General features: G+C 31.6%; 2 protein-coding genes across 4 annotated transcripts in view; one reads left to right on the forward strand and one right to left on the reverse strand.

Moving 5' to 3' along the window:
* LOC145280075 (dyslexia-associated protein KIAA0319-like protein) overlaps window positions 1–26,933 on the forward strand; it is a 572,614-nt gene that overhangs the window by 513,743 nt on the left and 31,938 nt on the right. For both annotated transcript variants that reach the window (XM_080131771.1, XM_080131772.1), the window contains exons 9-14: window positions 9,160–9,292; window positions 11,147–11,211; window positions 12,399–12,559; window positions 20,133–20,256; window positions 21,620–21,752; window positions 22,564–22,712. In XM_080131771.1, coding sequence (XP_079987897.1) covers window positions 9,160–9,292; window positions 11,147–11,211; window positions 12,399–12,559; window positions 20,133–20,256; window positions 21,620–21,752; window positions 22,564–22,712 — 765 coding nt within the window. The remainder of the gene's footprint in view (window positions 1–9,159; window positions 9,293–11,146; window positions 11,212–12,398; window positions 12,560–20,132; window positions 20,257–21,619; window positions 21,753–22,563; window positions 22,713–26,933) is intronic.
* The window catches only part of LOC145280076 (uncharacterized), a 112,106-nt gene that overhangs the window by 14,116 nt on the left and 71,057 nt on the right, over window positions 1–26,933 (reverse strand). Inside the window, exon 7 of one of the 2 annotated variants that reach the window (XM_080131775.1) lies at window positions 23,857–23,881. The exons of the other annotated variant lie outside the window; for it this stretch is intronic. Within the exon in view, the coding sequence (XP_079987901.1) occupies window positions 23,872–23,881 (10 nt within the window). The 3' untranslated portion in view covers window positions 23,857–23,871. Of the gene's footprint in view, window positions 1–23,856; window positions 23,882–26,933 lie in introns of those variants that run through there. 2 annotated transcript variants of the gene reach the window in all.

Genomic DNA, 26,933 nt, shown 5'->3' on the forward strand with positions numbered 1-26,933 from the left:
GTAGCGAGGAGTTCTTTTTTTAAGTTGGGGCTGCTGGCCCCGTGCACAACCTTCCCAGAAGGTACATACAGTACCTATCCTTCCCAAATGATCACTCATCTGGTACTGGCCAGACTCAACATTACTTAACTTCGGTGATCTGGCAAAAACCAATGTGCCAATATGATTGTGCTGTACGAATGGCTTACAAATAGGAAGTAAAGAATAGAGCTTGGTCAACGATCTATTGAAATAATGATTGAGTAGAAAGAGACTAGCAACATCTCGTGTTATTGATGAATAATCACTCTTCGATGGATGATTGGATTTATCATTCAGCTAAAAATGAAATAATCAATAATTCTTACCCCTTTATTTATTATTACAGGATGGTACGATAAATTTGTCGTCCTAAAGAAAACAACACAACAGCTTTATTTTAAGACTTTTATTGAAAAAATCAATTCAGGTAACTTCATTATGTAGTAGAGCTGACATCTATTCAATGTAGCAGCTTTCTGCCTCAATCATTGCCTCGATACGGGTCCAGAATTGGGAGCATGTCTTTTCCACAAGCACCAACAGGAGCTCTGTGAATATTCAGCAGATGATGACGATCAGGCTGGCTTTGGTGTTATAGGAGGTCATGTTGGTGATGTTCTTGATGTATGACCAAACGAAGTAGTCAAGCGGGTTATGGTCGAAGGAGGAGGGCAGGGAGAGAAAAGTACAAAATCATAAACTCCTTATGAAGCCAAGCCTGTGTTTCTTTGGACCTGTGGGCTAGTCAGCACCGAGTCCTGCTGCCACACCCAGGGTCTGCCAGCAGCCACCTGATTACACCAGGTGATCACCACACTCTTCAGCATATCCAGGTATAGTTTGGTGTTGACTTTCAAGCTGATTTCAAAGATGTGAGGTGGCATGATGTGGCCTCACTTGAAACCACACCAAAATTCATAACTGTGGACAGAAACTTTGTAGAGCTGTGCCTCAAGTGTTGAACCATCTATATTTGCATTTTGAGGATGCTTGCAATTGTCCTGTTATCATAACTTGGATTGGTAGAGAGCATGAGTTGTACAGTGGCGCATCTCTGATCTCGCTCGTTGAACAGTGTGTCACTTTCAGACATGATAGAAGGCTCCTATCGCTCTTGGGAGTTGTACACAACTGACCAACTAGTAGATGGTTTGCAACAAAAAAAGAAAACTATTTTTCATCAAACAGAAGTGGAATCATGTCGTCTTTTCTAGGGCGACAGTTTTATCGTTCCATCCTGTACTAGTATTTATAATAGTAAATTGGTTCATGTCCAGAATTTTTCAGATATTAAAAAACAAAAATAAAGAAAAATTTCTATGCTGTACATACTCATGATAAAACAAAAATATCATATTACAAAAATCATGTAAATTGATCAAGTAGTTTTATTTTCAAATAAGGAAATCAAATTTTATGAGTATCCGAAGAGTGACTTTCTCGCATGCCATTTAAAAAAAGCAAGGGGAGATAACTCATCAATAATTCATACTTATGTTGTAGTGCTTACAAATTCTCATTAATTGATTAAAAATTATTTTTGTAATAAAAATAAAACTACTTAATCAATTTGTGATTTTTTGGAATATAATTTTTGTTTCGTCACTGGTATGTACACCATATAGATTTTTTTCTTTATTTTTGCTTTTTAATATAAGAGAAATTCTGGACAAGAACCAGTTTACTATTATAAATATTAGTATTGTACTGTGCCATTTAATATAAATTGGGATATAAACATGAAGAAAAAAAATGGAACATGTGTATACAGACAAGCATGCATGTAATAAAATGAAATATGCACGGAATAGACGAGTCACCAGGTAGTAAGTGCTACCTAAAACATGAACAGTTCTGTAAATGAAAAAAAAAAACAAATGGAGAAAACAAAGCTTTACAACAAAACGTTTTTATAGATGAAATCTATAAATATAAAAGTGAAAATGTATGTATGTGTGTTCGCTTTTTCTGTGTCTACAGAAGGCTTCTTTCAGAGAAGCGGTCGGTCGGTCGGTCGGTTCACAACTTTTTAAAACTTTTTATATCACATATAAATCGTAATATCTCACAGTTAACAACGAAGCTCGCCTATCTATTTAATTTGGTCGATTTCGGGAAGATAAATATTTAATATTTGTCACTCGCCGCATGTGGGTTAGTCTTTTTCCTATAACATCTTCGGGAGAAAACAAAAAAGCGTTCAGCAGTAAATGAATACTATTCTGCAGTCAAAACTTGACCTCATTTAAAACGGGCACCTGCTGAATCCAACTAATTAAATAAATTCAAACGGGTTTCTGTTAGCATCTCGCGGTGGGGCAATGGTTAACATCGCACTTTTTTTTTTTTTTTTTTTCACACTTTAATTTACAACTTTGCCTCAAGGGTTCGGGTTCGATCCTCATACTTACTTTTTGTTTTTACCCCCCCCCCCACACACACACACACCCGGGTAACGCCGGGTACCCCTCGCTAGTAAGAATATAAAAGTTATTTTTAGTCATTTATGCAAGCACACGTCTGAAGAAAGTTGAGTTAGTAGTCACAAGTCGCTTAGAATTGTATAGGTTAATATGTTCCTCATGTGAATATATGAATTTTTTTAGAAGAGTTACTATTAATTTTTATTTCAAAATTGATGAAAAAAATGTCTCCTTCAAAAGAATTAAAACCAAATAATGATCTTTTCTAAGTTCAGTCATATTTGTGTTACCTAGCACAAATAGACAAGTATGATTGGCACCCTGCTGTGATTGACTCTTGTTTGATAATGATCATCATCATCATTATAATAGTAATCTGACTCTTTCAGTTCAGGATTTTGTATAAGGATGCATACTTGTCGATTTGAAAATATACTGTTCTCAAATAACCAACAAGATAGGACCTATCTTACAGTGTTTACATTGGTTATTATAGTCCTTCAGAAAATGAAAAACAGTAAACTGTGATTGTTTTAAGTATCCCAGGAAAGGGTTTGCTAGCCTCTGAGAGTCTAGACACCTGCCATTAGCAAATGTGTCCGTCTCCTAAATCAGAGAGAAAAAAAAGAGCAAGAATAAGTCATCTACTTTTCCTTCAGTTCTAATGTCCTCCCGCAGTCCATGACTTGGTTGTGGGAAGGGCGGACAACTCCAAACTCAATTACAGTATTCAATGCTAGTTTTTACCTTAAGATAAAAAAAAAAATCTGCAGCAACATAACTGATCTAATTATTTTTTATAAGTTACAAGTGGCATCAACGGACAGGTACATAGTGATATGATGTCCATATTTAAAGAAAAATGCATAACAATCAGTCATATGTAGCATACAATAAAACGTATAATTCTACACATTATTTGGATTCTTCAAACTATTGTTCTCACCTTGTTATTTTCTTTAGATGGATCTTTCTGTTGAACTCGAGAATCTGCACAGAATTTTGAACATAACCTTTTATTTAATCCATAGGGTTAGCATACTCTCATTCCGTCAGCCAAAATAATTGCAAATCACTTGACTTCTACCCAATCATGGCTAATGGAACGGGGGCATGCTACCCCCATGGATTAAATAAAGAATCCCATTCAAAATTTCGTACAGATTCCTGAGTTTGATGGAAAGATTCTCAAATTCAACCAGATACACCTGGAGAAGGGTTTGTATATATATATATATATATATATATATATATATATATATATATAATCAGAAGCTATTGCTCAGTTTCCCTTGCCTTGTCCATTGAATAGTATATGCATTCAGAGATGATTGTTTGGATATCTGCAGTAGAATCGGCTTACCCACATCTATACTGATGGTCAGAAGGAAGTTTAGCATTTATGAGGTAGTGAACTAGTACAAGATTGATTAACTATTCCAAGATTTTATTGAACTAGTACTAGATTGATTAACTATTCCAAGATTTTATTGAACTAGTACTAGATTGATTAACTATTCCAAGATTTTATTGAACTAGTACTAGATTGATTAACTATTCCAAGATTTTATTGAACTAGTACTAGATTGATTAACTATTCCAAGATTTTATTGAACTAGTACAAGATTGATTAACTATTCCAAGATTTTATTGAACTAGTACTAGATTGATTAACTATTCCAAGATTTTATTGAACTAGTACAAGATTGATTAACTATTCCAAGATTTTATTGAACTAGTACTAGATTGATTAACTATTCCAAGATTTTATTGAACTAGTACTAGATTGATTAACTATTCCAAGATTTTATTGAACTAGTACAAGATTGATTAACTATTCCAAGATTTTATTGAACTAGTACTAGATTGATTAACTATTCCAAGATTTTATTGAACTAGTACTAGATTGATTAACTATTCCAAGATTTTATTGAACTAGTACAAGATTGATTAACTATTCCAAGATTTTATTGAACTAGTACTAGATTGATTAACTATTCCAAGATTTTATTGAACTAGTACAAGATTGATTAACTATTCCAAGATTTTATTGAACTAGTACTAGATTGATTAACTATTCCAAGATTTTATTGAACTAGTACTAGATTGATTAACTATTCCAAGATTTTATTGAACTAGTACAAGATTGATTAACTATTCCAAGATTTTATTGAACTAGTACTAGATTGATTAACTATTCCAAGATTTTATTGAACTAGTACAAGATTGATTAACTATTCCAAGATTTTATTGAACTAGTACAAGATTGATTAACTATTCCAAGATTTTATTGAACTAGTACTAGATTGATTAACTATTCCAAGATTTTATTGAACTAGTACTAGATTGATTAACTATTCCAAGATTTTATTGAACTAGTACTAGATTGATTAACTATTCCAAGATTTTATTGAACTAGTACAAGATTGATTAACTATTCCAAGATTTTATTGAACTAGTACAAGATTGATTAACTATTCCAAGATTTTATTGAACTAGTACTAGATTGATTAACTATTCCAAGATTTTATTGAACTAGTACAAGATTGATTAACTATTCCAAGATTTTATTGAACTAGTACTAGATTGATTAACTATTCCAAGATTTTATTGAACTAGTACAAGATTGATTAACTATTCCAAGATTTTATTGAACTAGTACTAGATTGATTAACTATTCCAAGATTTTATTGAACTAGTACTAGATTGATTAACTATTCCAAGATTTTATTGAACTAGTACAAGATTGATTAACTATTCCAAGATTTTATTGAACTAGTACTAGATTGATTAACTATTCCAAGATTTTATTGAACTAGTACAAGATTGATTAACTATTCCAAGATTTTATTGAACTAGTACAAGATTGATTAACTATTCCAAGATTTTATTGAACTAGTACTAGATTGATTAACTATTCCAAGATTTTATTGAACTAGTACTAGATTGATTAACTATTCCAAGATTTTATTGAACTAGTACTAGATTGATTAACTATTCCAAGATTTTATTGAACTAGTACAAGATTGATTAACTATTCCAAGATTTTATTGAACTAGTACAAGATTGATTAACTATTCCAAGATTTTATTGAACTAGTACTAGATTGATTAACTATTCCAAGATTTTATTGAACTAGTACAAGATTGATTAACTATTCCAAGATTTTATTGAACTAGTACAAGATTGATTAACTATTCCAAGATTTTATTGAACTAGTACAAGATTGATTAACTATTCCAAGATTTTATTGAACTAGTACTAGATTGATTAACTATTCCAAGATTTTATTGAACTAGTACTAGATTGATTAACTATTCCAAGATTTTATTGAACTAGTACTAGATTGATTAACTATTCCAAGATTTTATTGAACTAGTACTAGATTGATTAACTATTCCAAGATTTTATTGAACTAGTACAAGATTGATTAACTATTCCAAGATTTTATTGAACTAGTACTAGATTGATTAACTATTCCAAGATTTTATTGAACTAGTACTAGATTGATTAACTATTCCAAGATTTTATTGAACTAGTACTAGATTGATTAACTATTCCAAGATTTTATTGAACTAGTACTAGATTGATTAACTATTCCAAGATTTTATTGAACTAGTACTAGATTGATTAACTATTCCAAGATTTTATTGAACTAGTACAAGATTGATTAACTATTCCAAGATTTTATTGAACTAGTACAAGATTGATTAACTATTCCAAGATTTTATTGAACTAGTACAAGATTGATTAACTATTCCAAGATTTTATTGAACTAGTACTAGATTGATTAACTATTCCAAGATTTTATTGAACTAGTACAAGATTGATTAACTATTCCAAGATTTTATTGAACTAGTACTAGATTGATTAACTATTCCAAGATTTTATTGAACTAGTACTAGATTGATTAACTATTCCAAGATTTTATTGAACTAGTACTAGATTGATTAACTATTCCAAGATTTTATTGAACTAGTACAAGATTGATTAACTATTCCAAGATTTTATTGAACTAGTACTAGATTGATTAACTATTCCAAGATTTTATTGAACTAGTACTAGATTGATTAACTATTCCAAGATTTTATTGAACTAGTACAAGATTGATTAACTATTCCAAGATTTTATTGAACTAGTACTAGATTGATTAACTATTCCAAGATTTTATTGAACTAGTACAAGATTGATTAACTATTCCAAGATTTTATTGAACTAGTACTAGATTGATTAACTATTCCAAGATTTTATTGAACTAGTACAAGATTGATTAACTATTCCAAGATTTTATTGAACTAGTACTAGATTGATTAACTATTCCAAGATTTTATTGAACTAGTACTAGATTGATTAACTATTCCAAGATTTTATTGAACTAGTACTAGATTGATTAACTATTCCAAGATTTTATTGAACTAGTACAAGATTGATTAACTATTCCAAGATTTTATTGAACTAGTACTAGATTGATTAACTATTTCAAGATTTTATTGAACTAGTACTAGATTGATTAACTATTCCAAGATTTTATTGAACTAGTACAAGATTGATTAACTATTCCAAGATTTTATTGAACTAGTACTAGATTGATTAACTATTCCAAGATTTTATTGAACTAGTACTAGATTGATTAACTATTCCAAGATTTTATTGAACTAGTCCTAGATTGATTAACTATTCCAAGATTTTATTGAACTAGTACAAGATTGATTAACTATTCCAAGATTTTATTGAACTAGTACTAGATTGATTAACTATTCCAAGATTTTATTGAACTAGTACTAGATTGATTAACTATTCCAAGATTTTATTGAACTAGTACTAGATTAACTATTCCAAGATTTTATTGAACTAGTACAAGATTGATTAACTATTCCAAGATTTTATTGAACTAGTACTAGATTGATTAACTATTCCAAGATTTTATTGAACTAGTACTAGATTGATTAACTATTCCAAGATTTTATTGAACTAGTACTAGATTGATTAACTATTCCAAGATTTTATTGAACTAGTACTAGATTGATTAACTATTCCAAGATTTTATTGAACTAGTACAAGATTGATTAACTATTCCAAGATTTTATTGAACTAGTACTAGATTGATTAACTATTCCAAGATTTTATTGAACTAGTACTAGATTGATTAACTATTCCAAGATTTTATTGAACTAGTACTAGATTGATTAACTATTCCAAGATTTTATTGAACTAGTACAAGATTGATTAACTATTCCAAGATTTTATTGAACTAGTACTAGATTGATTAACTATTCCAAGATTTTATTGAAGAGAGGGAGGGGATTAATGGAGTGATAATTGAATGGTTCCTTCAGAAATAGATAAATATTGGGGCATGCTAGTTCTCATGATCTATAAGGCAGGTCGGAAAAGTGACAGTCTGTGAAAGGGAATGCAGCATGGAGAAACTATACGTGCTGTTGCCAGCTGCGTCTGTGTAGCTCGAAAACCCAAGCAAAATACCTTGGTTGACACTTAAATCACCAAATACAAATATTTGTGCACTAGTATAAAAAGTGTACTGCATGTATTCTGTCAGAAACACTGTCAAGCAGCGTACAATTCTTGATTGTAGAAGAATGGTAAAAGAAATGTACATAACGCTGTATTGCAAGGTTAGTTTAAGCAAATGAAGGTCTGATTCTAGATTATGTTCTCTTGTGTTACGAATGTAGGCTCCAAGTCCGTGCATATGTGTTTGAGTCCTTATGGTTGAGTAGGAGGTATCTCGTCACATCAAAGAGGATTGAGGAGTGTACGTTAGATTTACTTAGTGTTAGGATATGTAGGGAGTTTACTAGGAAAAATGATTCTACGTAGTCTAGGTTAGTTCTAAGTTCTCGGATATTTGTGAATGTGATCCTTAAAGGAGGAGGCAAATTGGTTGTGTTTAGGCGAGTGCCTGGTTTGATTTTATTTGCTTGGGATGTCATTTCATATAATTATTTCAGTTTAGTATAGTGTTTGTTTTCTGCCAGTATGCTCACATGAGTAGGCCATTAGCCAAGTCTTTAGCTATGGTGTTGTGGCCTTGGGCAAGCCCACCTGAGATAAGTGCAGGATTCCTTTTCATGCGTGACATAGAATTACACTTCTCTGTTTTATACAACTATTGATAGATCAGCTGCTTTTAGTGCTGCTGCCTAAGAGTTAGGATTCTTGTACTACCAATCAGAAACAGCAGCCAGAGAAGCTATCAAACATTTATACTAAACCTACCAGACAATAGTAACCCAGTCTAGCCATGAGAAAATAAGTGATAAGCAAGCATTTTGAATTTGTCCAATTACAGAAAGACGGATGATATATTACGAAAAACAATAAGGTAGAAAAATAATTACTGATGAAAAAATAAATTTATGAAAGGAAGTTAAATCACAATATTACACTTACTAAAAAAGATAAGTTGACAGGGGAGATAATTAAGTTCTGTTGTGCATATAACATGGGGGAACATAATTCAGAATGTCGGACAAAATTTATTCCTCATAAACTTTATCGAAAACTGTTTTTCATTAATAATTTTTTTTTATCTTATCGTTTTCTATAATTTTTGGATATGTTACTATTTGCAACATGACAATTATGTAAGTACCATTTGTTTTACTTGAAATTCAATATTTTTTGTTTGAATAATATAGAAGCACCTAATATAAATTAAATGTGAGAATAATTTTTTTTTTTTTTTTTTCAGAAAGTAAAGATGATGTTAATATTGTCAAATATAAATGGGAAGAAATCAGTGGTCCCATCAACGAACGGCCCATTGAAGGAAACAAATCTATGTTGAAGTTGAACAGTTTGGCCCCAGGAGAATATCGCTTCAAGTGAGTAATGAACTTTAACAAGTAACTATATAAATCACTAACACTGCAAGCATTTATAAAAAGCTAACGGGGGGAGGGGGTTAAATCAAAACAAAATGGAAATTAAAGAATAAGTGAATGTAATAACCCTATTTAAATATAACTTTAAATCAGGAGGAGAAAAAACAGCAAATGGTGTTAAAACCTCTTTAAAAAATTGGCAAAAACAAAAAAAAGAGCAAACGTGATGGAAAAATTTTTTAAAAATAACGAAAAAATTGTATAAATAACCTTGTTTCAATATTAAAATTTTTTAAATCAAAAAAATATATATATCTGATATCTCGGCTTGAACATGAAATCTTAAGATAACAACATTGCTACTATACCAACTGGTTTATGATCGTATGTGAGCAAAATTAGTTTTTTTTTTTTTTTATATTTGAACTAATTCAAGAAAGAACGTTTTTTGCGCATGCGTATTTGGCTAAATTGTCATGAAGGAACAATCTTTTGCTACCCCTCCCTGTAGAAAAGTGCCTAGTTAAGGGTGAAGGAATTAATGTTTTCGATATTTGTCGCCCAAAGGGTCGAGCTTCAAAATGATACTGATCTCGTGAAAATCCGTTGCCTCTGTTAAAAGTTTTGCGACACATACAAACATACATTTAAACAGACAGGTGAGATTTATATTATAGATGGCATTTTTAGTTACAGAAAGTCCTAATAGCTTAATCCACCCCCCTCTTTTTCCAGTTCTCCTGAATACTAATCCAGTATGATAATAGGGCCTGCACTATCAACCAAGTTACAACCACTGTCCGATGAAGTTGCATCCCTGTGTCTGTTTTAAAAGTATTTTAATAGAATGTGCCCTGATGAACTCCTTGCACTTCTACCCCCCCCCCCCCGACTAACCTGTCTAGCAGCAAAATCCCACTCATTCATAGTATAGATCCTTAGATGTTGGAAAGCTTTCTACTCTAATAGTTTCTTCCCTAGGACTGCTTGACTTTGGAATTCCCTCCCTGTTTCCTTCCCCCCCCCCCCGACTGTAAGAATATGCAGAAGTTTAAATGTAATGTGAACCTCTCTTTACATAGTCTCCTGTAGATATGTTCCGAAATAGTAGCCCCTTACATTCAAGTGGCAATATTCCTTGTTTGGGGTGAAAAAGAGTAAAATAAATAAATAAATGTGAAACAACAGTAACAATGACATATGTATTATATATTCTCACCATCTGCAGATGTGAGATGAGAAATCGCCGGCCGAGATCACAGAGACTATTAGTGATAAACACCATCTCCTTTGTGAATGTGAACTCTTGGAGCTATTAACTGAAATTAAGAAAAATCTTCCTCGGTCATATCCGGCCCTTAACAACATCTGTGGAAGAAACCAGACTACATCTATCAGCAAGAAGGCTAGAGAACGAGCATCCCTTCCTGTTAGCATGCAGTCCCTCCTTCCAAAGCATTCACTCATTACTCTGAAGCACTGTCGGTCCAGAATTAGTTGGGGAAGGGGGGGGTAGAGTAATTTTATTTTTATTTTATTTGTTTAATATCATGTAGTAATCTGTCAACGATTTTTTTTCCTGTTGCCAAAGAAAATGAGAGGAAAGGGGTTGGTGGTAAAAAGGAGAGGATGGGGAGGGGGGGGTGAAAGAAGATGTTACATTTTTGAACTCTTATCTTATTGTCTATTTCTTGGGCAGTGCTAGTAACCATGCTAGTATATTAATAAAGGACATTCATCAGTAAATTTTACATGAACAAAGTTTTTGACGAATGTAAAAATAATAAACATTAAATATAAACTAAATAATTCGGAACCTGTATCTTAAGAACCCCTGGCCTTGTGTGTTTCCAGGCTGACTGTAACTGATACCGATGGCGCCACAAATTCCAAAACGGCTAATGTAACAGCTATTAAAGGTAAGTTTGTTTTTTCTTTTTTTCTTTGATTTTTTTCTTAGTAGTTTTTTTTTTTTTTTTCAAATTTTCTAAAATATTTATTCAAAACTTTTAACACAAACTCCATGGATATGTAGAATAGAAAAACGGTCTTATTCTAACATTTAAAACAATTTTATTGAATCATCGTGGGTTATTATTAAAGAGGAATGGAAAAGAGAAATATGTTAGTGATGGAATAAGTCTGCAAGTATGGATGAAAATAAAATGGTTTGGAACTCCTCATGGTGTTAAATGAAAGTCCCATTAGAAGGGAAGAGAAAAGTGTTCGTTTCTGAAGAACATCTCATGAATGTCCTGTTTGTAAGAAAATAAAAAATGTTCATTTATAAAAACTGTGTACCATATCAGTGGTGAAATCAGTGTGTGTGTGTACGAATATATAGTAGTCATGTTAAGTGCATGGTGCTTCTTGTTGAACCCCAGGGCTAGACGACCTGGAGAGACAGTTGCACCCTAGAAGAGAAGATTGAGATTGGAAAAAGTGCTGTGAGATGAGTCAACTCACTCTGATCTCCTAGCCAGAAAGAGAAAGTATATAGTAGTGTGTTTATCCTTTTTATCAACTTCTATCACGTGCTTAACTTGCTTGAGAGATGGCCTCTGATTGGACAAGCCAGAAGGGAAGTTGAACACTTGCATCAGTCAGTACCAAACTTATAAACCAAACACACTTAAATTCTTAAACTACAACCTGTCGCTTCTGTTGTAATAATCGCTAATGCTGCTACAGATAAATATTTGGAAATTTTTTAAATATAAAAATGACTGAATTTGTCATTAAATAACTCTAAATGGGTTGAGGACTTGGCAAAAAAAAAAAAAAAAAAAAAAAAAACACTAACCTGAGTAAAATCTTTAAGTTTACTAAAAAAAATAACTCTTCAATAAAATTTAACTGTTTATAAAATATAAACAAAAATAAGTAATTATTCCACCAATATTCAGTTGACATTAAATAACCCTTTGATGATTGATGTGTTGTAAAAAAAAAACAAAAAAAAAACGTTATTCAAAATTTAATGCACTTTGAGATTATAAATATAAAAACATGAGAAAAGAAAGTATTTTTTAAAAATATTTTGGACATTTTTCTTTAAGTAAAATAATATTATATAATTTTTCTCACCCCTCCTTGTCCTTTTTAGAGACAGATTACAAGCCCACAGCAAATGCTGGTTCTGATATTGTGATCAACCTCCCTCAAAATTATGTTACTTTGTATGGAAATGGTAGCACAGATGACAAAGGGATCAAATCTTATGAGTGGATCAAAGCACCAGATGGGCAATTGGCAGCAGACATGATGGTAAATCTGCTGCTTTTTTTTTTTTTTTTTTTTTAACTCGTTTATGAAGTATAAATTAATTTTCATGTCTTGTTTTTATTTTTATTTTTGCATTTTTTGCAGAGGTGGTGTAGGGTTCTTTCTCCAGCATATTTTGATTTTATGTATTCATTCATAAACTTCTAAATTTGTCCTTTCTCTGCTTCTATCACTTTTTCTGAGTAATATCTATCTATCTACAAGGTATTCCACTATTTTCTTTAATATATTTATCTTAAACAACTGAACATTTTAAAAGCCATTTAAGTTTGTGATAAAACATTAATACTTTTTCAAAATCATACTACAGTGGCAGAAAAGTGATAGGGTGACATAGTTTTAAAGGCTAGTTTATCACAATTTTTTTTTGTAGGTTTCCGATTGCTTTCTGATTGTATTATTAAAAATAAAATAAAATAAAATAAAAAAAATTGCTTTCTGATTGTATTATTAAAAATAAAATAAAATAAAAAAATTGCTTTCTGATTGTATTATTAAAAATAAAATAAAATAAAATAAAAAAAATTGCTTTCTGATTGTATTATTAAAAATAAAATAAAATAAAGATTAAAGCCTGAAGTTAATTTCCAAAAGGAAAACAATATTCTTTACACATGAAAAATATGTTATAACGAAAAATGTTTTATGGCGCCATTCGGAAGCTAACAAGTTGAGCTAAATTTTGAAGCAGTAAAATTTTGTAAAAATCGCTTGAAAGATAAATTAGTTTTCTGAGATTATTTCAAAGGTAATTAGTAAAATAAAGTCCTAAAATATTGAATTAAATAAAAATTAAACTTATTTGTATAAAAAAATAGCTTACTTAGTCCTCAAAAGTAAAAGATGCTGGCTTCGCATAATGAAAAGAAATGAAAATTCGTCTAGCATCAGTTCTACGAAAGCCCAAAATATCAGAAAGTCAAAAGGCTATCTGAAAATGATGCTGGGTTGTTGATGGGTGGGAGAGGGGACAAAACTGACTGATTTTCTCCCCCCCCCCCAGTTGTGCAATCATACATTCCTATCGGGAATGTTTGTATAATTTTTACCATTTTTTAATTTAATTATTTTTGTGTGTTCCTGCTTTTAAATAGAAATTTTTTTATTTTTTTAATTTATTTTTTTTTTCAAGATTAAATAAAAATTGTTATGCTGAAGATTACACATTCATTCATGCAAGGAAAATATTAGAATCTTACATATAAAAATTATGCTAAAAATGTAATCTAAAAAAAAAAGGTAGAAATATTTTTTGCAATGATAATTTTTTTGTGTGAAAATATTAAATAAACATTGCTTAATTCAATGATAATATCTTAAGTTTAAGAAATTATTTTTCTTAAAGTTATATCGATTTCATTAATATGGACTTTATGTTTTTTATAATGTTCCTGAAAAATTTTAATTTTTTTTTTACTGTTACGATGCTTTTTATTTTCATAAAAAATGCAAAAATAAATTTAGTCACTGCAGGGAGGCATGTGAAGCTTTCTGCCATTACACTGTGGTGGGCTCTCCAACTTGAGCAGACAATCGATCGATTTGATTGAAAAATGGGTGATTTCACCAATTTTTATGACAGTAGCACGGAACATTTGTTGACCCTCGTTTAATCCTGGGCAATGTTGGGCCTGGTTAATATTTTCCAGAGATGAAACAAATAATGAATTTTACCAAGGTTCCTGCAAGAGTGCTCAATGCCAAAGTAGAGCAAGGTATACTTATGGACTCAACTTTTGTATAAGCAACATTGCCTGAAAAGTTCTCTAGATACTTGTAATTGTCTAACTGAAGCATGTTACCGAATGTGAACCGACATATAAATGCTTATGTAAAACAAATAAAAAGTAATATTTATGAAGGCTTCCTTCAGTCTTGACAGACTATGGATACCCACTGTAAGGGTGCCTGTGCATGAAATTTTTGTGGCAAGAGTTGCGCAATCTCCAACCACACCTTCTCCTGAGTCGACATCGTTAAATACAAGTAGCAAGTGGAGGTTCAGGACGACTGGAAACAAATGCTGAGATAAGCGGAATAAGCGGAGATAAGCTAGAATTCACAAATGGTCACTCATCTGGTACTAGCCAGGCACAATGTTGCTTAACTTCGGTGATCTGACAAGAACCAGTGTGTTGGCGTGATTTTGCCATATATAATGACAATATTTTTAAATATTATTTTTACCCACAGGCATACTCCGAACTTACGTTTTCATCAGTGTAGAAAATAATTGAGGGATTCAAACCCAGTCACAGTCATTCTTCATTTCATAGGTTGGCATTCAATCTCTCACACACACACACACACACACACACACACACACACACACACACACACACACGTTTTATTTTTTTATTACCGTTTTATCTGTTTGGTTACATATGTTTCAGATGTTGGACCATGTTTACGATCCAACAGCCTCGTTAGATCTTACAGAAGTCTTCTGTAAGGTCTGACGAGGCTGTTGGATCGTAAACATGGTCCAACATCTGAAACATATGTAACCAAACAGCTAAAACGGTAATAAAAAATAAAACACATATTTGCTCTGCTATAGTATTGAGCACTCTCTTCAGATTTTTACTAATTACCAGTTTTACCATATATATATATATATATATATATATATATATAAATATAATCCGAGGTTATCATTTTCTGGAGGTAGTAACCATGTATATATATTAGTTACATAAGTATAAACCTATTTCAGTGTAAGTATTGAAATACTTGTTTCTGGCCATTTTATACGAAAATCGCTCATACTGTCTGGTCAATTTATAAGCTTTATAGAGGAAAATCGATTTTCTGACTAGCACACAGTATCTTACAAGACACAGTATCTTAGAAGATTGGCTGTAGTTGAATATGGAAAAAGTTATTGGATCTCGTGTAATGTAAAATGGTAAAAGAATAAATGAATTAAAAAGAAAATGAAAAGCTGACACGAATCATGAAAGGAAAAATCTAGAACAAAAAATATGAATAGTGTTTTGAATTAAAATATTTTTGTTGTACAGAGCATTCGTAAAGTCTGTACATATCGGTAAAATTTTGAGCCCCCCCCCCCCCAATAGCAACTTCAATGCTATTTTCATCATGTAATCTAATGTTACCAGATTAGGCTGTCTCTAGATACTGGATCCCTGGTCTAAAAGGTCCTGGATATAGCCTTAAACTATATCCGATTGTGAGGCCCCAGCTTGCGGGCTTTGGGGAGTGTGGAGTCGCCCCTTAATTGCCATTGCTCCCAGGTCCACTCTGACCAGGTGCAGTAGTACCTGTTAGGGTCCCAACTATGGGTTAAATAGAAACTGACTGGAAAAAAATATATACATATTCTATTTAAAAACCTTTCTTCAAAATCATTGGATTCGGCATTAAATGACCTAAAAAGGGTTGATATGCCGTAAAACAAAAACAACCAACCAACCCTGGTCTAAAATGGACCACACGTTAATTTTATTGTTTTTTCTTTCTTTGCAAAACTTAATCATGTTCTCCAAAGCTAAAAATAAAACAATATGAATTTTAAATTGAAATGAAATATATTTGAAAGTCGAATTGCAACGCAATATTATGAAAATAAGCAAGTATAATGTCGAATTGAAGAAAAAGAAAAAAAATGAATAGTGTGCGTACTGTTATCTACAGTGTTTTTGAAATACTGGAAGAATGAATTTGGCAATGCGATTTGAAAGTCAGGGTAGTGTCTTCCGTGTTAAATTGAATTTGAATTTTAAATCATAATACATATGAAATACATTTGAAAGCTAAATTACAATGCAATATTATAAAAATAAACTGGTATTTACTTGTTTAAAATTAATGTATTTCGGAGTTATATTCCTTGATCAGAATTTTATTTTTTTTTTATTTTTTTTTTTTACTTGCCATGATGTTAAATTGAAGAAAAAAAAGTTAAGAGTCTGTGTGCAGTTATCTGCAGTGTTACATCATGGTGAGGAAATAAAGAAAAAAAATTTTGACAAAGGTGTATAACTCCGAAATATATTAATTTTAAACAAGTAAATACTTGTTTATTTTCATAACATTGCGTTATAATTCAGTTTTCGAACATATATCATACATATTTCAATTTAAAATTCAATCAATGCATCTAACACAGAAAACAACCCTGACCCTAAAAATAACAATGTTCCTCTACAAAGCAATCAAATTAAACACCACAAATAAATATTTTAAGATATAAAGAACTTGAAGCATTAAGACGTTTTTCATAAATGACTGGATTTAATATTAAATAAACTGAAAATGGTTGATATGTTGTAAAACACAACAACCAAACCAAACACCATGAATAAATATTTGAAGATATAAAGAACCTAAAGCATAAAATCTTTGCCAAAATTTACAGATTTGGCATTAAATAACACAAAAGGGGTTGACATGGCATGAAACCAAACCATATCCAATGAATATATTGATATTGTTTCACAAAAAATTTGTCAACTCAATATGATAAATCCCCATTGTCTTCAATTTTAGTACATTCACTCTTTAATCTTTAGATCAAGTGTATTGAAGCTGTGGAGTTTTCTTCTCTAGCATACGGTAGAAGCCATCATGGATCTACAAAGTAAAATAGCAAAGATTGTGCTGTGTATTTAATCGAGAGAGTTCCACTTACAAAATAGAATCTTATTTTTGTGCAATGACAAGATTTCACTTATGCAACTGAGCATTTATTTTGCATGAGTGAATTCTTGTTGAAATGGAAAGAAGAAACTTTTCTCCCACAGAAAGACATGACTACGGCAGGTGTTCATGGAGAGAAAAGGCAAAACAATTAAATTAGTATCGTATTTTGTAGGGAATTGTTAATTACAATTCAAGAGTCAGGCTTTTTGAGAGTTGACAATGTCGTTTTGGAGGATGGCATATATGATTTGAGTCGGACATTTTGTTTAATTTTTTTTTTTTTTTTTTTTTTTTTAGTGTGTGCACGTTTTCGATTTTTACTATTTCACATACATTAAAAAAAAGTCAAGATAACTAAAGTTTTTCTTGTGAACAAGGAGACCACTTGACATGACAATATCTTCCAATTTTATTAGAGAAGATAACCTATCACCAAGCTCTTTCATAATCACTTTAAAATATTTCATTTGATGGAATGAAAAATATCCAATTATCCAGTCTTTTAAAATAACCTATATATGCATAGTTTTAGTAATGATAAAATTAAAGCTATGTTTCTGTGAAGTTATATTGGGTTTAATATTTTGATCCAAGATTTGATTTTTGGGAGAAATGGATAGGTGATAAGACCGAGAATGTCTTTTTTAGAATTGATTTTCTAATTCTGCTGTAAAGGTTCATATTTTACAAGCATGAGTGGACAAGCTTTGTCCTTCCAAATGATGTTCAACTTGGCCAACTCCTGCAACTGTTGCAGATAAAATCGACTGCACATCACCATTTTGTTTTTTTTGTTGTTTTTTCTGTTACTTAGCAGTTGAACCCTACAAGACATGCAGACATGTTTTTTTTTTTTTTACATAGGCGTCACCACTTATCAAGGCCGATAGGCCACTCAAGGATAAGGGTTAAAGAGTGTAGAGTAGTCAAAAGAACAATATAGTAATCGATAGTAATGGAAGTTCGGTAAATTTGTTAACTTAAGTGGAATGGCTCATCAGAAACTTGTTCACGTTGGACTTGAAGACAACCATATCATAGACAGCTGGAAAGCAGGAAAACGGAAGACAATTCCACAGGCATGCAGTTCTAAGAAAGAAGCTTTGATTATGGAATCTATGTTTAGGTTTAGGTACAGGTGGCAATTAATTTTTGCACCTACAAAAATAAGGCAGAGATTGGTAAAAGTTACATAGACTTCTTCTACTCTCCTGACAGGGCAGGGAACATACAATGCATAAGCAACTGAGTGAGTTTTAGTTGATGTCAACCTGCACCAGCAATAAAAATAAGCAACGTAAAATCTGTTGTGTGCTTCGAGTCTTCATTTGTGATTAAAACTGCCAAACAAAAATACTTCCCTAAATGCTGGATTAATTTACTGAAGAAAAGAATAAAGTGTCATTTCTCATATTGATGTAACATTTATTTTTTTATGTAAAAATCGTCCCAGACAAAGCATGAATCCACTTGATGCAAAGTGCTAAAAAAAAAAATGCCACTTCAAGATTAAAAACTAACCAATGCTAAATGTTATATGAATATATTCTAATCCAGAAAACGACAGAAACATTGCTCATGGAATGTAAAGATTAAAGGACAAACTATGGGAAACGAGAGTTACGAGGCTGTTAAAAGCAAACCTAAGATTCGCTTTATATTCTGCTAAAAATAAAAACTAATACCAATAATACATCACTAGCAGGACCTGTGGAAATTCCACAGGAAACTCTTTCATATGTAGTATATTGATGTTGGAATTCTGTAGATGTTTAGCGTAAATGGAGATGCTCTGATATTATTGTAGCTTTTTTGTTAAAACTGCAAGACATAGCCCAGTTGTAAAGTATGCTTAAATATGATATTTTAATTCTAGCAGATTCCGTATATTAGTTAATATTCTATCGATTTTTATATGTTATAAAGTTGTAATTTCAAAAAAAAAAAAAAAATATGTCTGTATGATTATAAAAATTAAACCACTTTTAGTTATGATTTGTTTTACGCTTGTAAAAACTAATAGAAAATGTCAGAAAGTTGAAATGAACATTTTGTATTTTAACTTGCTGACTTTTGTATGCATTATTCATTGATCCAAACAAAAATTTTACTCTTTATAAACCATCGTTGATGTATGATTACTATTTCCTATTAATTTTAGTGTCATGTGACCAATAGTTTATCGGTTAAATATTTTCACACAGACAAACATGCATGCATGCATAATCTACTGTTTTATTTAAATAGATTACTAGAAGATATACCCGGCGTTGCCTGGTATTAAATGTAACATTAAATTCCTTTTTAAAAAAAATGAGGTAAAAAAAACGGAAAGAAACTGAGATGTGCATGCAAGTATTATGCCTTTTTTCTAAACAGTTCACTTCATGTAAGTAAAAAAAAAAAAAAAAATTACTCTAAGGTTGAAACCAAAATCTAAAGATAGCAAGTCAAGTATGATAACTATTAGGCCAGCTTGTCGCGATCTTTAAAAAGTGTTTTCAAACCTACTTATTCTTAACATAAGGGCGCTGTCATGTGAATGATTCACACATGTGCAGTCATGAAACAGTTGATAAACAGATAAAAATCTGATGACTCCCCAAGCATCAATTTTTCAATTTTAACCCCTGAGCAGCCCTTTTTTCTGGATTAAAATATTAACGTATGAATACCCTATATACTAAATTTAAAGTCTGTAAATCAAAGATTTGTTGAGTATATAGGTTAAGAGTTGTTCTCACACACACGCACACATTTTCACTTTTATAGATAAATAGATTACATGATCTATTCAGGCAATTATTGCTTAGTATCACTCAGACATAAATGCCTATCTAAGATTTTCATTTCGGATTTATTGCAATCATTTTGTTTTTTTTTCACCCAGGGAGTACGTACTCCATATTTGAATTTGTCCAATTTGGAAGAAGGAAACTACAAGTTTACCCTGAAAGTAACAGATACTGGAGGTCAAACAGCGACTGCAGATGTTCACATATTTGTCAAACCAGGTACGTCATTTCTATATGGAATTTATTTAATCCAAGACGGTGATTAATAATCAGTTCTAAGTGTCAGTCTTGTTGAGGTTGAAGGTTCGATCCTTACAACAGGCGATAATAACTAAGAACAATAAAATAATACACACTTCTAGATGTTCAATAATGAAACGAGAACAAATTTTTCCTGAGAATTAGGTGAATGCTTCTATTAGAAATTTTGTATTGGCTACCGAATTACAGCGTGATTCTCAATGTTTGTTAGTTAGCTAGTTAATTATTATTTATTTATTATTGGTTCACAAAGTGCTTTCATACAGGTCATCAAAAATCTCTCCTTGGAAACAGCCTGTGGTTTTATTTATTTATTATCATTAATTATTATTATTTATTTTATTTATTATTTATTTATTTATTTATTTAATAATTACTAGCGAGGGGTACCCGGCGTTGCCCCGGTGTTTGGAGGTGTGTGTGGAAACTCCGGGGGAGGGGGGGGGGTTAAAAAAATGTTTTGGTAGGTAAGTATGAGGATTGAACCCGAACCCTTGAGGCAAAGTTGTAAATTAAAGTGTGAAAAAAAAAAAGTGCAACGTTAACCATTGCCTCACTGCGAGATGCTAACGGAAACACGTTTGAATTTATTTAATTACTTGGATTTGGCAGGTGCCCGTTTTAATGAGTTAATGAGGTCAAGTTTGACTGCGGGATTTTTATTTTCCCAAGATGTTATAGGAAAAAGACTAACCCACATGCGGCGAGCGACAAATGTTGAATATTTATCTTCCCAAAATCGAGCAAATTAAATAGACAGGCGAGCTTCATTGTTAACTGTGAGATATTACGATTTATATGTGATATAAAAAGTTTTAAAAAGTTGTGAACCGACCGACCGCTTCTCTGAAAAAAGCCTTTTGTAGACACAGAAAAAGCGAACACACATACATACATACATTTTCGCTTTTATATTTATAGATTATTTATTGTTTATTTATTTATTTATTAGTATTATTTTTATTTTAAACAAGGCATATACCCAACTGGATGTAAGGGGCTACTATTTATGACCATGTCTACAAGGGACCATGCAGGGAGTTGAGAAACAAGATGTCTGTTCACATTACATTATGAACTTCTGTGTGTTAGTATAGTCAGGGAAGAAGTTTCAAAGTCTAGCAGTCGAAGGGAAGAAACTATTAGAATAGGTTTTCTAGGGTCTAGGTACATCTTCAATGAAGGGGTGAGATTTTGCTGTTAGAAAGGTTTGTTGGAATATGTACATCTAGATATTATGTTTATCATTCATTATTATCATCAATTTATTGTTGTTTTTACTCGTCAATTAATTACGACTTTTTGTGTTTTCATTGATCAGAGGTAAACCATCCCCCGATAGCTTCAACAGCTGGTGAACTGACAATCAACCTTCCTGTACCCAGCCTGATCCTTGACGGACACAACAGTACAGATGACAAAGGAATTGTTAAATACTTGTGGGAACAGATAAGGTAACACAATCCTTAGTTTTTTTTGTTAATCTGATTAAATTTATTTCTAATATTACCAAAAATACTAAGTGAAAATGAAATATAAACCATGTTTGGCTGTACATCTGTGTGCCTTAGAACAGATGAGCAAAGACTAAGATGCTTTTGTGAATTAAAGGTCAACTTGTAAATCCATGGATTGAATGTTAGTTTTTTATATATTTCTTTTTTTGTATTTCCTTTTTTTGTGTGTATTTCCTTTTTTTTTTGTATTTAATCATTAATGTAGTTTCCATGATTCTATTTCCATTCGTTAAACTTTTAATATCACATTTATAAAATTCCTTTGATTTTAAAAGTGAAAAGGAAATTAACTCGTTTTTGACTTCTTGAATTAATTCTTCATTATTCAGTTTAATGTTGGTTTTACATGCTGGCATGTGTTGGACAGCTATAAGAAATTGACTTTCAAACTAGGCTATCTCTGTCCAGGGCTTTATTTATCTCTCTTTCTTCCAATTCCATTTTTACCACTACCTCCAATCTTTTTTTTTGACCTTCCTCCATGAAAGGGACCTGCTACCTCAATTGTTCTACATTCACTAACCCAAGAACTCTCATCCCTTTTTTTTTTTTTTATGTGACCAGACCATCAAAGTCTACTGTTCTGCACATATCACCCTATGATGCCCAGAAACATTACTCTTGGAATGTTAGAATTAAAGGACAAAATAATGGAAGCAAGAGTTACAAAGCTGTTGAAAGTAAACTCATGATTTTTTTTCAATTTTTCTTTTTTTTTATATTTGATATTTTTTAAACTTTTTTTTAGTGGACCACAATTAAGTCTGTCGAATACCGACCGGAATATTGCAACTGCCACTGGTGACATCAAAGTAGGAATATATGTTTTTAAACTGACCACTTACGATGCACAGCAACAAACGGGGACAGCTACACTGAAGATTACCGTGAAACAAAGTAAGCTTTATGTTTCTGTTTTTGTTTTGAAAAGTTTCATGATACATCTGAAAGTTTCCTGATACATCTGAAAGTTTCATGATACATCTGAAAGTTTCCTGATACATCTGAAAGTTTCCTGATACATCTGAAAGTTTCATGATACATCTGAAAGTTTCATGATACATCTGAAAGTTTCATGATACATCCAATCATCAAAGTGTATTCATAAAATCCATATGATTTTTACACATTTGACTACAAGTTTAAACTAACCAGAACAACAAATTTTAAACTAGCTAATGGCTTCTTACAAATTTAAAATATGTAACATCATGTTTTTTTACTTTTTATTTTTAAGACCACATGATAAAATATTTGTTTTTCTTTTTTAATTTCAAGTCATCCTAAACAAACAGTAGAAATGGCAGTAACAATAGTGAAAATACTGTCAAGAATTTTTTGTGTTTATTTCATTAAAGTGTGATTTGCACTGGAGTTTTCCATCCATAATATAAATAATAATATTATTTTTGTGTATTTTTTGTTTTTTTTATTGTAAAACAAATCGATTTAATAACTGACCAAAATCTAAATAATTAGGATAAAAAAAAATGTGAACATTTTTTTGATAGATGGAAGGCACACATCCTTCATGTTAAGAATGTATGTTAAGCCAATGAGTTTTTAGAGAATGCTTGTCAGGCATCCTTTAATTAAATAAGTAATTGTTAAACATGAAGCACTGAATAAAGAAACAAAACCTTTTTTTTTTTTATAAACGAAACAGCGGAAGAATTTATTCAGACCAGTAACAGGTTAGAATGTTTGAAGGAATAGAATGTTCGGCTGTGTCGAGTCAAGCATGGGGTTCCTTCATGGATTTCGATCAGTTCCTTTGTTGACTTCTATCAGTTCCCTCATGTCAGTTCACACAAGAGGATTCCATGGAGCCTTCCAGAAGTTTTTGGAATTGTACGACAAGTGCATTGCAACTGGAGGAGACTAGAGTTTCATGTGTGTACTATCAATAAAAGTGTCCATACAGAAAAATACTCTCATTTCTGTTTCCATGTGCCTAACGTCAATTTCCATGGACAAAGCTTCTTCGCAAATGTTTCTTGCCTGTGGAATACATTACTTCAGGAATGCTTCCTAGTTGATTAAAGCTTGGTTATATTTATAGATAACTGCAATAAATAACAAAATGGAATTCATACTTTTGACCAATCATAACATCATTATTGTAGTCGTGAAAAGTTGAAAATGTGCATACAAAAAAAATCCTAAAATGTCTGACTCTCAATTTATAATTAAAATTCTTCAAAACATGACTTGTGTTAATCTATTAACCTGTTACAAACGATGCCAACTCGTTTTTATTTTTTTTTTTTTTTCTGAACACTCGATGTGGCCACAACTAGTTGCGTCAATTTTATTTTGTCCAGAAGGAAAGTTTTCTACTCTTTTTATTTTAACAAGAATTTGCCGTGCAAAACTATACTCATTTGCGGAAGTGAAATCTTGTCATCGCACAGAAATAAAAAAATTCTATTAAGTGAAAAACTCTGGTTTCAATTCCCGATGAATGACACAGTGCAACCCTCACTCTTTTAATTTGTGAATCTGCATAATGGCTGCTACATGTCCCATTGCTACATGTTTGTGCTACAGGAACAAATTAACTTGCTACATGTTTATGCTACAGGAACAAATTAAATTGCTACATGTTTATGCTACAGGAACAAATTAAATTGCTACATGTTTATGCTACAGGAACAAATTAAATTGCTACTTGTTTATGCTACAGGAAGAAATAAAATTGCTACATGTTTATGCTGCATGAACAGATTAGATTGCTACTGTTTATGCTACATGAACAAATTAAATTGCTACTGTTTATGCGACATGAACAAATTTAAATGTGCATGTAATTTTGCATTTGTCAAGACGAAATGCTGCATGTCTTTGTTGCGTATCAATGTTCACTTTACGGCACCTCAGCCCTTTGGAGGGGTTTATAAAAATGAAGCAGAATAACCTTTTTATATCTTCTTTGCATCTCTTGCCGTGTTCTAGAGTGGTTTGTGTCCTGATGTCGACGCACCTAGAGCAAAAGCATAACAACAGATGCAAGTCTCATTTCTCTGGACAATTGGAACTTAATTCAGTTTCAAAGTCAAATGTCACGTCCCTGTTCTCTGCTCATCCTTAGAAGGAAGGTGGGAATTTTGCTATCAATTCATCTCAGTCTTTCTTCTTCTCAGAATAACTGACAACAAATGATTGTTGATCTTGAACTGTAGACTCTAAAATTCTCAACCAAACTCCCCTTAGCCCGTGTGTGTCCCTCCTTTTTATATTGGGGATAGTGTGTGTGTGTGTGTCTCCGACTGGATGCACCTGCAAGGCAACACATCTGCAACACGTCAGTGGTGTCATTAGATTTAATGAGTCTTAACCTTTTGAACCCCATTGTAATCAACACCATCCCGCACTAATCGCTCTATTTATGTCACGGACTCCATAACATAAAAACTAAGTATAAAGAAATAGTAATACAGTTCTGAATTTTTTAGATAAAAAAAAAAAGAATATATATTATTTAATTGGAATTCATTACTGAGATGAGTATTATAATTGTCTGAAGATAGCGGTTTCAATCCTACCCAAAGCCGGCCAGAGGCTTACTTGGCCAAAAACGTGGTGAAACGACAACAACTATGGAAGGCAGTAATAGTAGTGGATGCAGTTAGGAGATTCTGAGTTCCTATCCCGTCGAGGTTATCACCTGACGAAGGCCAGAGGAAAGAGTTGGCCGAAAAGTCGTGAAACAACTAAAAAAAAGATGAGGATAATAGTCCGCAATAAATAAAATTAATAAGCAAAAAAATAAATTAAAATCTAATTTTCAAAATGTAGCCATGTTAAATTAAATTGAAATAATAATAGTAGTTGAAAGATTTTGTTCAATAATTACAATGTTTTTTTTTGTTTTTTTTACTAGTGAAACCATTTTTTTTTTTTTTTTTTTTTTTAGTCTTAGATGAAAGTAAACTTTTCTTTATAAAAAATTCTGCATTGTACTTGCTTTCTAAATTTACAGCTTTCAATTCAATTTTAAACAACGTTCAATTCAAGGAGAAAAAAACTTCACAAATTCAAGTATTTGGAAATTTCATAAGAATCAAAATCAAAGATTTAGAACAGAATCAGTAATTGCATTAGAATTGTCCCATCGGTAGTACATATTCAAATTAAAATGTGCACATATATATAAATGGAAATTCTGAGTTAAATTATGTAGAATTTCAACAAAATTTATTGTTTGGCAAAGGTGTACAAAATTACTTACATCTATTTTGACATTTTCTCCGATGAGATGAGCTATTCATTGGAAATCCATGAATTAAGGAAAAAAACTTTAATAATTATTTGTACTCCTTTGTCAAACAATAAATTTTGTTGTGATTCTACATGATTTAACTCGGAATTTCCATTTATATCACATATTAAACTTTCTTTATCTTCTTGGGATCGTTTTATAAATATTGATACTAATATTTATTTGGTGGCCCTGTCGGTGGGGCATTAGAATACACCGACTGCCCCCGTGCAGAGGGTAAAAGTCCCTCAATGGGGGTCCTGGATATGACCTTAAACTATATCCAGTGGTGAGGCCCCAGCTTGTGGACTTTGGAGAGTGTGGAGCCACCCTTTAATTACCATTGCTCCTAGGTCCACTCTGACCCGGAGTGGTAGTACCTGTTAGGGTCCCAACCATGGGTTAAATAGAAACCGACGTGAAAACAACAAATATATTCTATTAAAAAAAATTTTTCTTCAAAATCTTTGGATTCGGCATTAAATAACCCGAAAAGGGTTGATATGCCGTAAAACAACCAACCAACTAATATTCATTTGGACTTTGTTTACAGTATTATACAGTCTGTAATACTACAGCTTTTCAGTATTTCATATATATATATACATATATATATATATATACAAGGAAAAGAAAAGAAATTAAAACTGTAAATTAAAATTTACAATTAAATTTATTGTTCCATAAAATACTCCAAAAACAATTTTCAAAAATTACGTGGGGTTTCAAAGAATGCTATTCTCACTATTCTTCTAATCAGAGGAAAGAAAGAAAGAAGCAAATTATAAAAGCAGAGCTAAAATTTGCTGGTTAATGGCTTTAAATGAAACAGCAATTTATGATGGTTAGTCATAAAT

Source organism: Euprymna scolopes, chromosome 7, assembly GCF_053919585.1.
Source record: "Euprymna scolopes isolate OS-2025 chromosome 7, ASM5391958v1, whole genome shotgun sequence".
Taxonomy (NCBI): Eukaryota; Metazoa; Mollusca; class Cephalopoda; order Sepiida; family Sepiolidae; genus Euprymna; species Euprymna scolopes.